Source organism: Lissotriton helveticus, chromosome 3_1 (assembly GCF_964261635.1).
Source record: "Lissotriton helveticus chromosome 3_1, aLisHel1.1, whole genome shotgun sequence".
In the NCBI taxonomy this organism is placed as follows: Eukaryota; Metazoa; Chordata; class Amphibia; order Caudata; family Salamandridae; genus Lissotriton; species Lissotriton helveticus.
This window is the reverse complement of record NC_136061.1, coordinates 544,626,092-544,641,831: the sequence shown is the minus strand read 5'-3', so window position 1 is coordinate 544,641,831 and position 15,740 is coordinate 544,626,092. Positions and strand designations below refer to the sequence as shown.

At 46.0% G+C, this 15,740-nt stretch overlaps 1 protein-coding gene across 1 annotated transcript in view; it reads right to left on the bottom strand.

The window, feature by feature from the left end:
* Positions 1 to 1,815: 1,815 nt before the first annotated feature.
* COQ10B (coenzyme Q10B) overlaps positions 1,816 to 15,740 on the bottom strand; it is a 147,244-nt gene continuing 133,319 nt past the window's right edge. Inside the window, exon 5 of the mRNA XM_078680437.1 lies at positions 1,816 to 3,307. Within this exon, the coding sequence (XP_078536563.1) occupies positions 3,140 to 3,307 (168 nt within the window). The 3' untranslated portion in view covers positions 1,816 to 3,139. The remainder of the gene's footprint in view (positions 3,308 to 15,740) is intronic.

Sequence of the window (15,740 nt, the reverse complement as noted above, 5' to 3'; positions counted from 1 at the left end):
TACTTGTTTTTCTCGTTTGGAATTGTATCACTTTTCCTTCAGTAGTTTTCTGTGGCAAGAGGTCAGAGGGTCAGCTACATGCGTCTGCTCTCTCTGGTAGTTGATGATCAACGGTTTTCAAAATGGTGTCTTACTCTTATTTATAATTTTTTTGTGAGTGGCATCTTAATTTTAGAGAAATGCATCGTTTAAATGTTTTTTTTTCCTTTCATTTGCTGTGTAAACTTGTAATTTAAATTTTTAGTTTAAAAATGTGTGTTTTGAGTTTCGTACTGCGTTTTGACCTCCATTTTGAATTCAGTGCCTTGGTGTTCCTTTCATGGAAAGAGTTGTAGGACTCTTTTTAGCTTATTTTGCTAAAATGGCGGCTATTTGTTTGTTTCGCACTTAATAATTCGTTCGTTTTGGTATTTTATAGTTATTGTGCAATAATTCATATGTTTTTTAAAACTGTTTTTTTTTAAAGTATTGTAAATGTTAAAAAATTTGTATAATACTCGAGTACTTCTTTTAATACTCAAGTACTTGTTTAAATACTAGAGTATTAATTTGTAAAAATACTTGGGTATTTTTCATACTTTACGTTAAGTTTCTTATTACATTTTAATACACTTCCCCACCCAAAACCCCCGATTTCCCTGCACCCCGTCCTAGGGGTTATTTTACTAAAATTAAAAATATATTTACTAATAATATTTTATGCGTTGTAATGGTATGCGTTGTATTTGTTTTCGTTGTAATGGTACTTTTCTATTACTATTATTATTTAGCGTAGTAATGGTATGCGTTGTAAAATCGTGCATTGTAATGGTACTTGCGTTGTAAAAAATGCGTTGTAATGGCATGCGTTGTAATAGCAAGCGTTGTAGTGACATACATTCGTGCCACAGCTCTAGCGGGTTACTATGAGCAGGGAGCAGCTGCTTGCTCCCACCTGGATGGAGCCTTTGGCACAGTATCTACCAAGACCTTTATGCCGACAGAGTACAGCAGGGCGTTACAATCCAAAAAGCCTTCCGTCTCAGCAGCAGAAGACAGCGAGATCAGCTTTCTCCACCCCCAACCCGGACCTCCGTGGCCTACCAGTAGCTCATCCGGCGAAGCATCCAGCAGTGGCTGTGTCGCATCGAACAAGGAGGGGGCCACACCCAGCAGGGGCCTCACCAGCAGTCACAAGTATACAGAGGTGTAGGCAGGGCCTCAGGGGTCGCATCCTGCTCGCGTTGGCAGCCGAGGTCCTCAAAGTGACGCAGCAAACCCAAAGGCTGTATGGTGACCTCCACTCTATCCACGGGCCGTGCGGTGTCAGAATTGGAGCGTGGCTATCCCCGGTTCCTCCTGAGGGACCGAGATCTCCACTACCCACCACCTGCAACCAGCCCCCAATGTTCCACGGCTGTTCACCTTCTAGGGTGGTACAGTTTCCTCATCTGGGGCCGCCAGGTTGGTCGCTCCCGGCTCGTCGCCAATCATGGGTCCGCAGCAGCTGCCGTATCCATTAAGCTGCTCAGATTCTCCTTTATGACAGCACTACGTGTTCTAGAGGGAAGAAATAGTTTGTCCGATTCTCGTCACACTCTCCACTGCCAGAAGTTGCAGGATCATTGTCGGGCCGGCGCGGAGTAGCAGGCTCACGCGTCTGCCACTCTTGGTTTCAAAGCCACGCCCCCAAAATGTAACTGAACAAAAAAAATATATATCAATGAACTAAAATTCTAAAAACAATTGCATAAAGATTACAGTTAACATAAACAGACAGCACCAGCCTAGATTAGAAAAACAAACATTTCACGAAAAAAAGAAAAAACACCTAAATACACTTTTTAAATTGATTTTTATTGCTTCAAATGAATTTCTTTTATTTTGTGGGCGATATAAAATATTTCATGAAGAGGTTTGGCTCACGCAAATAGTTTAGAAAGTTTGAAATGTAGTTACAAAATAAAAAAAGAAGCATTCCTCATAAAACAAAATAACTTCTTGAAGTTTACTGATAACACTAACATTCCCTTTAATTTCAGACGATAAGCACCAATATTCTGGTGGAAGCTCTGGACCACTACGAATAAACTGCTTCCATTCCATGAAATGTGTTCATTATGATGAATCATCTGCTAAAAAAAGTACTCGCTCAACCTCAAGGCCTATCACAAGAGAAAAGAAAGCGAGGTTGGGCAAATCAAAAGGCTTCTGGCATTGGGAAGAAGCATTACTTTGACAAAAGATATGTATATTTATTATATTTGTAACCTCTTTCAGCTGCAACACACAAGCGCCATCACGTTGGCAAACTGTAAAATCCAGATGGATAAAGTATTCTGTAAAACAAAACCAAAAACTTCAAGCACATACGTAAAATTAACTAGTCAGTCTTAGTGAGATGCTTTGTTCTACAGTTCAAGGTTTTTTCCCCCTTTCAATAAATGCAAAGCGCATTTTCTGCCATCCACCATATTCCCGTATGAAGGTATTCCGACCGTCTGGCATAACTAATAATCATGGAGATTAGTGAATTACAGTCGCTCCTTCAGAGAACCCAGGGAATTGTCAGTGCATAAAGAGAAGTAGAAAGGTGCATCCGTAAACATTCTTGTGACGGCTCACTGCTCACATGTAGTTTAGCATTTATCAACACATATCCAATAAAACACACAGATAATAAATAGGAGCATATTAAGAATCTAAAATCTAATAATTTAAAATTAGTACATCATCAAGTAGGGAAAAGGGTTTTGATAACTTTTCAGTTACTGTAACAGAGGCAGTGAGTTTCTTAAGAAGAATTCAAGTGAACAGCCAAATTTTAAATTTGGCAAAATTACAGAGAAGAATTTGTGTTAAGTCTTAACTTGCAGTATAGAAGTAGCTGCCACCATTTTAAAACTGCATGCACAAAGCCAATGCAGTTCTATACACACAAAAACGTGACAATTCTTAATCTGAAATACATCTGTACATGATGCATAATATATCTATGCATGTGGTTGGTTTTTACAATCAATGATAAGCTATAAACAGACTGTAATCATATAAAAAGTAATCCCCCGCAAGGTGTATGAACGTCTAAATAAACAAAACTTCATAAATACAGTATTTAGATATGTCTGTAATAAAGACAAGTTCAGTTTTTCATCAAGCTTCACGTGTGGTGCACTTCATGATGCATTAATTCACGCGGGATTACAGTCTCTGGGCCATAGAGTTTGGATGCTCTTCTTTCAAAGGCTGCGACCATCTGTTTAACAACCTCATCGAAAAATACGGTAGCTAGTTGAGAGTGTATCAATGACCGGAATTCAAACGACACCTGTTGGTGTGAAAAAAGAAAGATTAGGGGCCCTGTACTCTTTTTTTTATTGAGCAGCTGAATGCACACACCTAAAAATATATTCACAGAAAAACAAAAAGGTTAAAGTAATGTTATAGTTAAATGAATATGTCCGTGATAACTAACGTTTTGAATAAAACTTTTTTTTTTTTTTTTAAACACACTGAAATCCACCAGCTCCTTATCAGAGCCAACTATAACTTGCAGCCCCACCATGCATATCACATCACTCATGAAATGTTCTATGACATCACTGATTACTTCCAATGGGTGTGCTTCTCATGCATCATAGGTGTGTAGAGGTATTAAACAGGTTATAAATGTTTCTCTCTCCCTGAGCCTCCTTTAGCCCCAGGAAACCCATCCTCCAGGGCGGCCTTTAAAAAAAAAAAAGAAATTAAGGGGGGGCTCAGTGTAACCCCTACCTTTTAAGGCCCCGGAGACCCTACTCCCTGGGGCCTCAATACATTATAAAAGGTGAGGAGGGGCTGTGTGCCCCGCCCCCCTGGAAATGGGCACACATACCCCCACCCTGAGCCCAAGTAGGCCCCAGGGAGTCCTTCACCAGGGCCAACATTTTTTTTTTGACAATCAATTTTATTGAGTTTTGAATTTTAAATTTGACAACAAACAGCACCATTCAGAGCTACATAGTACATTAGCAGGATAAGGGAAAACACATCACAATGACATCAAGAGCACAGAAAGAAATCCAGCCAACATTTAAATAAAAGGGGAGGGGGCCGACGCGTCCAATCTCCTTGAGCCACATGGCCCAATTTACTTATTTAGGGGAGGCGAGGTCAAGCCGCCCCCTCCCTAGGTCATATTTAGCCCTGGGAATTCCTTCCCCTGGGGCTCGATGTATTCATTAGGGGACTGAGTCATGTGGCCCCCTTCCTTGAGCAGTTTTCCGCCCCATGGACCCTATCCCCCTCAGGCCCATTATAGGGAGAGAGGGCGCACAGCTCCCCTCAGTGAGTTATTATAGGCCCCAGGGGAGATACCTCTTCTGGGGCCTCATTCAATAAGGGGAGGGGACCACGCAGCCCCCTTCCCAGAGCCCTTATAGGCCCGGGGCAGAAATGCACCCAAAAAAAAAAAAAAAAAGGGGAAGGGTTCCATGAGACATCGAAAAGCCACTGGGGACGGGGGGGACAGGGGGGGGGGGGGGGGGAGGAGCTTGCTGGCAACAATGGCGGACCGGTGATCCCCTATCTCCGCGTTGCTGCCCGACACTATCCTTAATTATCCTTCATCAGCTCGACTAACATACAGCGCAAAGTGTGCAGACTGACATCTACACGATATCGGCAGCCTGAGGGAACCTGATCCGCGCACGGAGGAACCGCAGCGAACGATGACAAGAGAGACAAGTCTGGCGGCGAGAGGCCGCGAAGCCACAACCGTGCGGATCCCGGAGACGCTCGAGACCGGTGAGCGCCTGGCCATCTGCACTTCGGACTGCAAGTACCTGACTGCGGGGGGGTGGGGGGGAAGCATCTCCCATCCGGACCCCCCCCCTCCTCCTATACACCACCGTGCCCTGAAGAGCTGTGGAACATAGTGTGCTCTTCCTCTGGCACCACCGCAGCGTCTGTGGGGAAACTACTCCGGCCCTCGGAGCGCAGCCCAATAGAGCGCGACTCGGCCTGTGGGAGACCAGAGACAGAGGCTCGGGACGAAGAGACGCGCACATCTCCAGCCAGGTCGAAGGGCTGTTCTGGGGCGCCTGCAACACTGTCCCCAGACGCTCTGCCCCAAAACGAGTGCAGGATCTCTACCACCACCGCAGCCTTCGTTGGGTGACGACCTAGTGGTCCGACGCTCAGCCGGACAGGGTGAAGTATAGCCTAAAGGTTAGTGGCGGAAACGGCGCTACATACAGAGGGACACGCGCCCACAGCCACATAAGCGAGCCGATCTGGGGCCGTTCTCGCACCGTGGGCCCTGGGACATACCAAGTGAGATAGCGCGCCCAGAGAAATACTGCGACGGTGACGACGCTGCCGCCGCCTGTAAACCTGGGGTGAGTCACGCTGTCAAGCATCAGTGTTGAGGGACATAGACTGCCTAGTGCGCTTCGGTGTGGTCTTGCTTTGAGTTGAGACCTTGCATCTTGGGGGCCCACAGCGACGGCGTTGCCTATTGAGGGCCAGGCCTGCTTTGCGCCATTACGGAAATTGGATACCCCGTGCAGAACGCACAACAATACTTTGATACAACTAGACGGGGAGTGATTGGAAAGTCCCCAGCCATACACCGCGCGCCCAACTTGGCAAAGTCCGAAGGGTTTCCGCCCGAGCACGGTCTGTGCTAATGGCCCCCCTTCGACAACATGAGGAAGGGTGACAAGACCCAGATCAAGCTCCCATTCGAGCAACGCCGCAACAAGACCCCGGAATCCCAGGAGGCAGATAACGTCGTCTCGACGAATGGAGTGGGCAATTCCGATTATTCGGACATTAAAACCATGCTCTTAGCCATGGAAAAAGGCCTACAAGACAGCATGTCATCAATAGGCACCAAGATAGATGCCCTCACCTACCACATGGACCGCATCGACAAACAAGCGGAACGCTTAGACATGTCCGAAAGACGCCTCACGGAGGTTGAGGAGGCACAAACGGAACTGGACTCGGACCATAAGAAAATAGAGAAACTTATGCAATCGCTCCAAGAGAAGACCGAAGATTTAGAGGCCCACTCGTAACGCTCTAAACATACGCCTCACTGGGGTTCCGGAGACGACGCAGACTAGCACCATGGAGAAGTTAGTTGAGAGGCTCCTTGTCACATCAATGTTCATAGTTGAGCGCGCACACCGTTCGCTGTGCCCTCGTCCACGCCCGGGAGCCCCGCCGTGTCCCATTATCGCCAAGCTCCTAAATTAAAGGTACAGGGACGTGGCCCTCCGGCTAGCCAGAGATAAGAAGTCATTACAGTTTGAAGGCTCGGAAATCTCCTTATATCCTGACTTCACTGCTAAGGTACAGGAGGCGCGCAGGCACTTTGCCCCATTTAAGAGACAGCTTTGGGAAATTGGACTGGATTATGCCATGCTGTATCCTGCAAAACTGCGAGTTAATCGGCAGGGGCACTCCCATCTCTTCACAGACCCTAAAGCACTACAGCAGGCCTTAAAGGGGTGGTCCAGGGAACACCGCAGGGACACCAGCAGTCAGGCAGATAGCGACGATCGGCGAAGCCAACTCGACAAGCAAGAATGACAATGCCCTCTTGCCTACATGTGAAGACGAGCGGTTTTATAGATCTACAACAAACAAATAGACTGGGCCTCTTCCAGAGGGGACATTGAAGATGGCATCCTTTACGCTCCTGAGTCAGCGGGCTGGCAAGGACTTCTAGACAGAGACCTGACGACCCAACTGAACTGTCTGTGGGTGAGAACTCTGATGCATGAGACATGTGCCTGGATTGCCTAGTGGGGTCGTTAATTGGTAGCCGGCCCAGGCATGGTCTGGATATGCGTGGAGGGCGAGAGATTATGTCTAGGATATGTTCCTGTGGCCAGTTCAGCCAACGTGAGAATTAATGTCAGAATCTTCATTTTAGCTGATGTAGTTGTATGGTCCAGCGAATAATTGGAGTGGGGCAAGTGCAAGCATTGTAACCAACCCATTTCTTTGCTGCCCGGCAACCTTGGCCCCCCGCGTGCAATGCACCTTGAATCCCGAAGGGGGTTAAATAGTTTGGTATAAAGTTAGGGCGTGGGGGGGGGGGGGGGGGGGGGGGGGAGGGGGTCACTCATGCGAGGCCTTATTGGGGATGGTATGCTGTGGGAGGGGGGCTACTGGGATGTTGGGTTGGGACTGTTCAGTGGATAAAGGGGGGGTACTGTTTCTGACTTTTGACATGCTAAAGATTTTGGACAAGAGTAGGACATACACTCTTAGGATACACTTAGTTTATTTTAACGGCTGACACAGCTAGCAATGGCTACAATACATGCACACCCAAACTCCGGGCCCTTGCATGGAACGTGCGCGGTCTGAATGACCACCGGAAAGTTAAAAGGTCATTAATTACCTACAGCGCCAACATATAGACCTGGCACTGCTGCAGGAAACCCATCTTCCTACAACCAGTAGAATGCTACACAGCAGGGGCCTAGAAGGCAATATAACTGCGGCAGGCTTCTCGTCACACGCCAGGGGAGTGATCACCTGGGTGAACCTGAAATCTAAACTATCCTTACAAACTCTACGGGCAGACACGGCAGGCAGATTGGTCATCTCCAAATGCATCGGACCTGGTATAGACTTTGTGATAATTAACGCCCAAGGCCCAAACTATGACTCTCCGGATTGCTTTCAAGCCCTAGCTGCCATGGCCAGACAATATGACATTGATCGCATACTGTGGGGAGGGGACTTCAATTTGGTTCTGGATAGATCTGCTGGCCCACCCCGTAGACCCTAGACGGCTGCCTTGGCAATGAGAAGTGTAATCACCAGTATAAGTCTGGAGGATGTCTGGCGGATCAGAAACCCAGAGCGGGGTGGGTACACTCACTACTCCGCCTACCATGATATCTATACCAGAATAGACTACTGGTTGGCATCCGCCTCCTGGTTAGGGCAGATTAGGGACTGTAAGGTGCTTCCTAGGACCTTGTCCGACCACTCGCCGGTGCTACTGGTGCTGGGCATTCCGGGTAAGGCCATCCCGCCCTTCACATGGAGATTCCCTCCTTATTCCCTCCTAGACACGGCATTCAGAGGAGAACTAGCGGAGGCCATTGATGTGTTTTTGAGACCAACGTGGGCTCTGTAGACAGCTTCCAGGTTGTTTGGGAAACATTCAAAGTATATATCAGGGGCATAGCAATGTCTAAACACCCGGGAGTACTCAAGTCCATTAGACAGACTAGCTGACCTTGAGCGTCAACTGGCCACCTTGGAGGAGAGACAGAGCCGACAAACGGACAGCGCGATAGGGGAGGAGATCAAGTCACTTCTAGCTGAATACCATGAGGAAGCGGATAGGGATGTGACGCACCTGGAAAAGTACACAATGGCTAGAACATATGGGGAGGGAGAGAGACCAAGCTCAGTCCTGGCCAGAACCTTAAGCGGGAAAAGGGGACGACAACAAGTCACGGAAATAAAGTTGGGGGACGGTGCGGTACTAACGGAAGAAACAGACATAGCACAAGCCTTCAAGACTGAACTATACTCGTCCAAAAGTGGGGACCTGGAGGACGATATCACGGACTACCTTGACCACATAAATATACCTACATTGACTAACACACACAGGGAATGCCTGATGCACCAGATAGAGAAGGACGAAATAGCGGAAGCTCTGGCGAGCATGCGGGCTGGCAGCGCACCGGGAGCAGATGGCCTCACGGTGGGGTTCTACAAGGCGTTTCAGGATAAATTACTCCCACACCTCTCTGCGCTCTTCGATGACATCTGCGTAGAGGGCAGTATGCCGCAATCAATGAGGGAGGCGCTACTGGTCACGATACTAAAGCTGGGCAAGCCACGAGAGGAGTGTAGCTCGTATAGACCTCTTTCACTACTAAACGTTGACACTAAACTGTTCGCTAAAGTTCTGGCTAACCGTCTGGCGCCTCGGTTGGTTGCGCCTGAACAGGCTGGCTACATCCCCAGCAGGAACTTGGTATAAAACATTCGCACGGTTCTAGGCACGATACAATATGTTTGGCAGGATGGGAAGGCACTAGCAGTGTTCCTTGACATGGTAAAGGCCTTTGACTCTGTGGAATGGCCTTTTATGCAACTGGTACTACAGCAGATGGGCCTAGGGCTGCCATTCCTCCAGATGATAGGGGCCCTGTATAACTGCACGCGTGCCAGGCTCCGACTCGGTAACCTGGTCACTGACTCCTTCCCCATCAGCAGAGGCACCAGACAGGGGTGCCCGCTATCGCCCCTCCTGTACGCCCTGGTTGCTGAACCATTAGCCTGTGCGCTAAGAGAATACCATGGCAATGAAGGTATATGCTTACCCACATACAAGATATTGGTGTCCATGTACGCTGATGACACTTTGCTGTACATCCGCGACCCAGACAACAATGTAACCTCGGTACTGAGAGCGGTGGTCTGCTTCGGAGCCCTATCGGGCCTGAAGGTCAACTGGACGTAGTCACTAGCCTTCCCCTTAACCCCTATGAACGCAGAATATTGAAATGGAATATCCACTGCAGTGGACTACAGACACAGTCAGGTACCTGGGTATACAACTCCACACTGATGCTGAGGTCCTATTTAGAGCAAACTATGGCACTGCCTTCAGCAAGCTGGAGGACGATGTTGAAGCCTGGTGTAGGCTCCCAGTTTCCCTCCTAGGACGGATATCCATAATGAAAATGGTTGTGCTGCCTAGATTACTGTTCCTATTCATGACAATCTCAATAGTGCTTCCCAAGTCCTTTTTTCAACGACTAACGCAACTCATGATTAAATTGGCATGGGCAGGGAAACAACCCCGAGCCAAGTGGACGCTCCTTACATTGCCTTAAAGCATGGGTAGGCTCGGTGCCCCTGATTTGGAGCTTTATTACAGAGTAGCCCAGGCCGCTCATCTGCACACCTGGCTCCACGGTGATGGCTGTATTCCGCATGTACGCATGGAAACACTCTTTGCTAGCCCTCTCTTGCTCCTGACCACAATTTTTCTACCGGTAGATCGAAGGACTGGCATACTGGACTCAATCGCTGCAACAAATTATGCGTGGCACAGTATTTTGCAGCTGCAGGGTGGTGCACTACTATACTCTCCAATAATGCCGGTAGATTGGGCACGATGGCTGCCTCCCATTAAAAAGAAAGGGGTGATCCATGCGCTCCAAAAGCTTAACGTTAAAGTCGCAGGAGACCCGTTCCAGAACAGGGTGGCCAAAACATGGGAGCAAGCAACAACAAGTAGTGAGGATACTTCCCTATTGACCCGCTTCCAGTTTCACAGGGTGTGCTGTGCCCTTACAGAGCTGCTGGGTGAGGACATGGCAGAACCGCCTGAGGTTCCGGAACTCACGTATGTAATTGAAGCCGAGACATCCCAAATACTACTGTCTAACCTATATAAGCTATCTCAGGCACATAGGGAGCACACGTACACGAATGCGCGGCTGGCATGGCAAACTGACTTGCAGATAGTTATCGATGACGACATGTGGAGATATTGCTGTACTAATACTAGGAAGCTATCACTGAACGGCAGACATAGGCTAGTGCACTTCAAGTTTCTCAACAGGGTGTATTACACACCGACACAACTGCACAGGTACGGCTTTCATGACACTGCGGACTGTGAGAGATGTCGCGCCCCAGACGCAGGCTTTCTACACCTGGCATGGCAATGCCCAGGTGTATGGGATTTCTGGGACAAGATCTTCACTGACATAAGTAACACAGTAGAAATAGATATCACACCTGATCCCACTCTAGCGCTCCTAGGGTACACTAAGAAGCTACCCAAAGCCGCACGGCGATTGGTGGACATGGGACTGCTCATGGCCCGAAGGGTAGTGGCATGCTGTTGGATGAGAGGCCCCGCACCTACACCTAAACGCTGGGCACATGATATGTTATATTGCTGTACACAGTCCGAGAATTACAGCGAGTTGCTGCCTCCCACCAGTCGACCTAAAAACTTTTGGGGGTTATACCAGACATACCTGGCTAGTAAAAAAGGTTCTCACACCACAGTGGAGGACCAGGGACATTAGATTGCCACCGGGAGGAGGGTGACGGTGTATCGGCGTGCTTGGCAGAGATCAATATTACACTATCAGATAGGGTGACGTACTGTATGAGGGGTGTGGTGTAACTCATTGGCGCTCACATCAGTGGACATTTTAAAATCGCTGGCTGCCCTGCTATGGGTTGTTGGCTAAATGGCTGTGTACTCACCTGAGAGGGGAATTTCACATTGTTGTCCGGACAGGATTTGCGACCAAAGGCAGATTGGTGGGAGGGGGGGGTTTGTTTGACTGTAATGTTTTACGTATTGCAAACTCAATAAAAATATTAAAAATAAATAAAGACACTGTGGACCTCTTCTCCCTGGGATGCTAACTTTAGAACAAGCATTTGCAATGCAATAGGTCTCGCTTTTGTGAGTTTTAGCTATGAACATTGTAAATGACAATGCCTTTTATTTTTGCTTTAAAAACCAAACATAAATAAAAGGCATTGTCATTTTCAATGCCAATAGGTCAAACTCGGATAAATGTGAGACCTATAGCATTGCCAATGCTGGTTTCAGCATTGCTCCTGGGTTCCAAACCAGACAGATTTGTTTAAGATTATGATAGAATTGAAATGTCTTTGGTCATGTCTAAAAAAAAAAAACCTACACTGAAAATTCTAGCAGCGCTTTGATACTAGATGATGTTGTCACTGTTAGGTTACAAGAAGAGGCTAGCAGCAAGCGCATTACCCACTGTGCTATTGTTCCGAATGCCAACGATGTGTACCCGGGTGAAGCGATACGAGGTTTTTATTTAAGTGGAGAAGTGTGGCTCAATGGTTAGAGCGGCAGACCCTGATGCAGAGGTCTAGCCCGGGACCAGGGTTCAATTCCCCGACTCGGCGGGTCTTGGGCTCAAAATTCCACGGACCTGATAATTCTCGCCTCGGTGCCTATTCCAATCATGGAGTCCCACTCTGCAACTCTGGGCAATAGCTTGCTTAATCTCCACAACGGCCCCCACAATGCTAAGGATGCCTGGCCTCCACCTTGGGGGTGCCCAGGAGTGGACACCTCACAGGGAAAGCCGGGATGGGTTCCACAGCGGTATTCGTACAAGCGCCTTGAGACCCTTGCGGGTGAGTAGTGCGCTATACAAGTATCAATTTTTTTACATTTACATTTTAATTAGCATTTTTTATGGTTAAAAAGGTTAGATACACGTCCAAGAGTGCCGTAGAGCTATGCAAAGCGCAGTATTATGAAAGCCTGATCTGTGACGTCATGCGCTATTTGTTTTAGATGGTTCTTATTTACATAATCAATATGATACATACAGGCTCCAAGGGCATAAACCACGTGGAAGAAGGTCATGTGACTTATACCGGTCACCTGCTGAACCCCAAAACGCGTTCCACTCGCGTATATTTTTTTTTATAGGGAAAAAATTACATATAAAATACATGCGTTTTGTCTTGTTCACTGTGGGTCACGGGCTGTGCCCACTTGACATTACTTTAAGATTCTTTGCTTATTGTGTGCATCTTTTCAAATAAATTCCTGTCTGGCTGGACAAAGGACATACTTACCATCTAGTGTAAGTCTATTCTTACCCTGATCCTTTTGAAACTAGGGTCCACTGTTTTTTGTAAAAAGCCGAAGGAATGGACGGCACGTGCAAGGCACTATAATTTTGCACTTGGAATAAGGGGGGAAAACGACACACCTGGTCTAACCTTCAAATGTGGCCATGTACCTAACACACAAGTACAGCAGAGATGCAATGAAGAAAGACCGGTCTTGTACCGCTATTAAAATCTGCTCATTAATTTAGTGCGAGGTGAAGAAAGCCCCGGAAGGACTTAGTCTTGTGATCCATCCAAGGTCACGCAACGGAACAGATGCTTCAAAAGGGTCTTGTGGTATAAAACTCATCAGTGCTAGGCTCTATGGAGGTCTGCCCTTGACTGGAGTGTTTAAAGGTGCCACCAACAATGTAAGGTTTCATAATTTCTGCACCTCCTTCTCCCAGACATCTTCCCTCTGAAAGGCGAGGGGAGGTCGTACCGTTGAAAGGTATTGCAAAGGGTGCTTCTACTGAGCACCTGTGGTACTTTAAATTCTGGACTCATGTAATAAACTTTGTCATAGCATGACGATTTTTATATCAAAAGACCGAGAATGGCCAGTACACTATGTACAAGCATTTTCGTTATGTTCCAGTAACAATTTCACCTCGAAATTGTCATTTTCGTTTTGAACCCTTGGCATCCATTTTGTGTACAGCAGCCATGTTGTGTGTTGCCCTTTACATAGGCTATAACACACAGCTAAATTCGATCCCAAAAAGCCACGTACACCTTGATTGACTTTTTCCTGACCTGGACCAGGTGAAACCATTGCCCCAGGCCGAGCCTGTTTGGTCAGTTCCTCTCCCAGTGGCCGAGCAAGATAGCATCAAGGCCCAACATGCCATAAACCTTTTCATCGCATACACACCCTGCCTATCTTACTTCCATCTGTCCCTGTTCCTGCCTCCACGAGCTATTTATGCCATGGGCTGTGATCTTACTGTTTTGGGGTTATCCGGCCTTGTCAGCTAAAGAATGTATTCATTATGTGGACATTGTTTATGGCCAGGAGTTATCTTGAAAGTGGGTTTTGCATCTGTGTGCACGTTCTGGGAATGTATTTCAAATATGTGCCTAAGGCATAACAATCTGTATAAAAGGACTGTGCGGAGTCTATGAAGGCAGGCTATCTCATTCAGTCGCTTTTAGGCGTGGCTGGGCGACGTAGCCTCACAGTTGTATGTAATAAAGATGTCTTTTCATATTTCAGATTCTCTGTCAATTCCTTTGCTGCTTTTGAATGGACTACCTATTGGTAAGACCCCTGAGAAGGAGTTTGAGGATTTCTAGAACCTCAAATGGCGCCCAACTCGTGGCTCAATCGTCCAGTGGCTATATGAGGAGTAACTGTCAGAGGATGGAAAACTGCTGGGGAAGGCAAGACAGAAATCTACTAAAAAAGGTACTCTGTGCACAGAGGTTCTGGGTGATTCTCTGTCTTTGCGGCTCAGTATGTTTTTGATTTTTTCTGACTCAGAATCTCCAAAAGATGCCACTCTTGATTGAGAAACCCTTTCTTTTTGTAGCGTAAGTATTTTAAAAGGGACGGTTGGGAATTGGCAGTTAGAATTTGGACAACTATTTGTTTGCTATAGCTTTGATAGATTTGTATAGGTTTGGATATGCGAATTGCAATTTGTGTAGGCGGATATGAAGAGACTTTTCTCCATCTGCTCCAGTTGAAGTATTTGTGGGTCGCGCCCATTACTTAGTTCTTTGGTATTGCGCTTAAGATTATTTGAACATTGCAATTTTCAATAACCAAGGGTCTTGTAAATTTACGAGTGTATCGATAGAGATAACCCCTTGAAGTTTAGAAGCTAGATTAGTGGGATATAGGATGCCTGATCTTAGTATTTTTTTGGAGATTTGTGTTGGCCAACTTTGGTATACGTTTGAATTTGCCGGCTTCCCTTAGGGAATATCTAAATAGGTTTAGATATACAAACATATTTCTTCCTTGGTGATTTTGTATCCCCAGGGAATTAAAATATGACATAATGCAAAACAAGGATCCTTTGCTCTGGGCAATTTTACATGCAAAACGATTTTTGGTGTTCTGCCACCTAAAGCTAGTGTATTAAGTGTATTTTTGGTTTCCTGCACATACAGTGGTCTGTTGAGCTGTTTATGCAGTTTTTTTTAACACTATTGAGAAGTGTTTCTTGTAAATATGGTCACAGCTACACTGGTTGGGTTTTGAGTACAGTCTGGGCTGTCCTGTTTCCGTCCTATGTATTGACCTGTGGGTTCCATGTGTGTTTAAATGTGCTTTTTTCCGTTACTATAACTTCTGTTGTGAATAGCGTTGGCGCAATTTATGAAACAAAATGCCTAAAAGCGCTGTATTGTGTGTCCTGAATGTTTCAACACTTTCTGTTTCTGTTTGAAATGAGCTCATGTGTGTATTAAGAGTTTTGATGTTTTTCAGTTTGTTGAGTGAAATGTTGGATTAATATTAGGTCGAAAATTACATGAACAATGCAGCAGTTTACCATGCGACATGCTAAAATCGCTATATGTTGCTATTTAATTTATACATTAAGCAAAACGCATATGTGCAAAATATTAAAGGATTGAAATTAGATAGTTAAAATTCGCATTTACTAGGAATATGAAAGGCCTCAAAAATAAATTGTGTGTTTTATAGAAAAACGAATTTATAGCATTTTTGTACCTACATGCATTAGTATATGCACGCATACAAAACTGCCGTTACACGCTTAAAAAGGATAAAATTAGGAAAAACATTCAATGGGTATAAATAAGGCCCCAAAAAAGAAAAAAAACAAAATTGTCTATTTTTTCAAAAATGAATACATTTACTGCATTTTTCCCTAAATGCATTGTATTAGATGGTCACGGGCAAAACATCTCAGCTAAAGTACATTTTTTCCTTGCCAGATTAAAATGCATCTTTTTGCACGTGCATTTTTAAAACTTAAAATGTCTGTTTTCAGTAAAACTAAAAGCGTGCTCAGGTTTCTGCATTTCTTTCAGGTTTTCAGCCTTTCCTGCCTTAAGGCAGCAGATGTTGTTTTTCGAGGGCCATAAATTGCATTGGAACGTTTTTAGCACAGTTGGATCTTTTT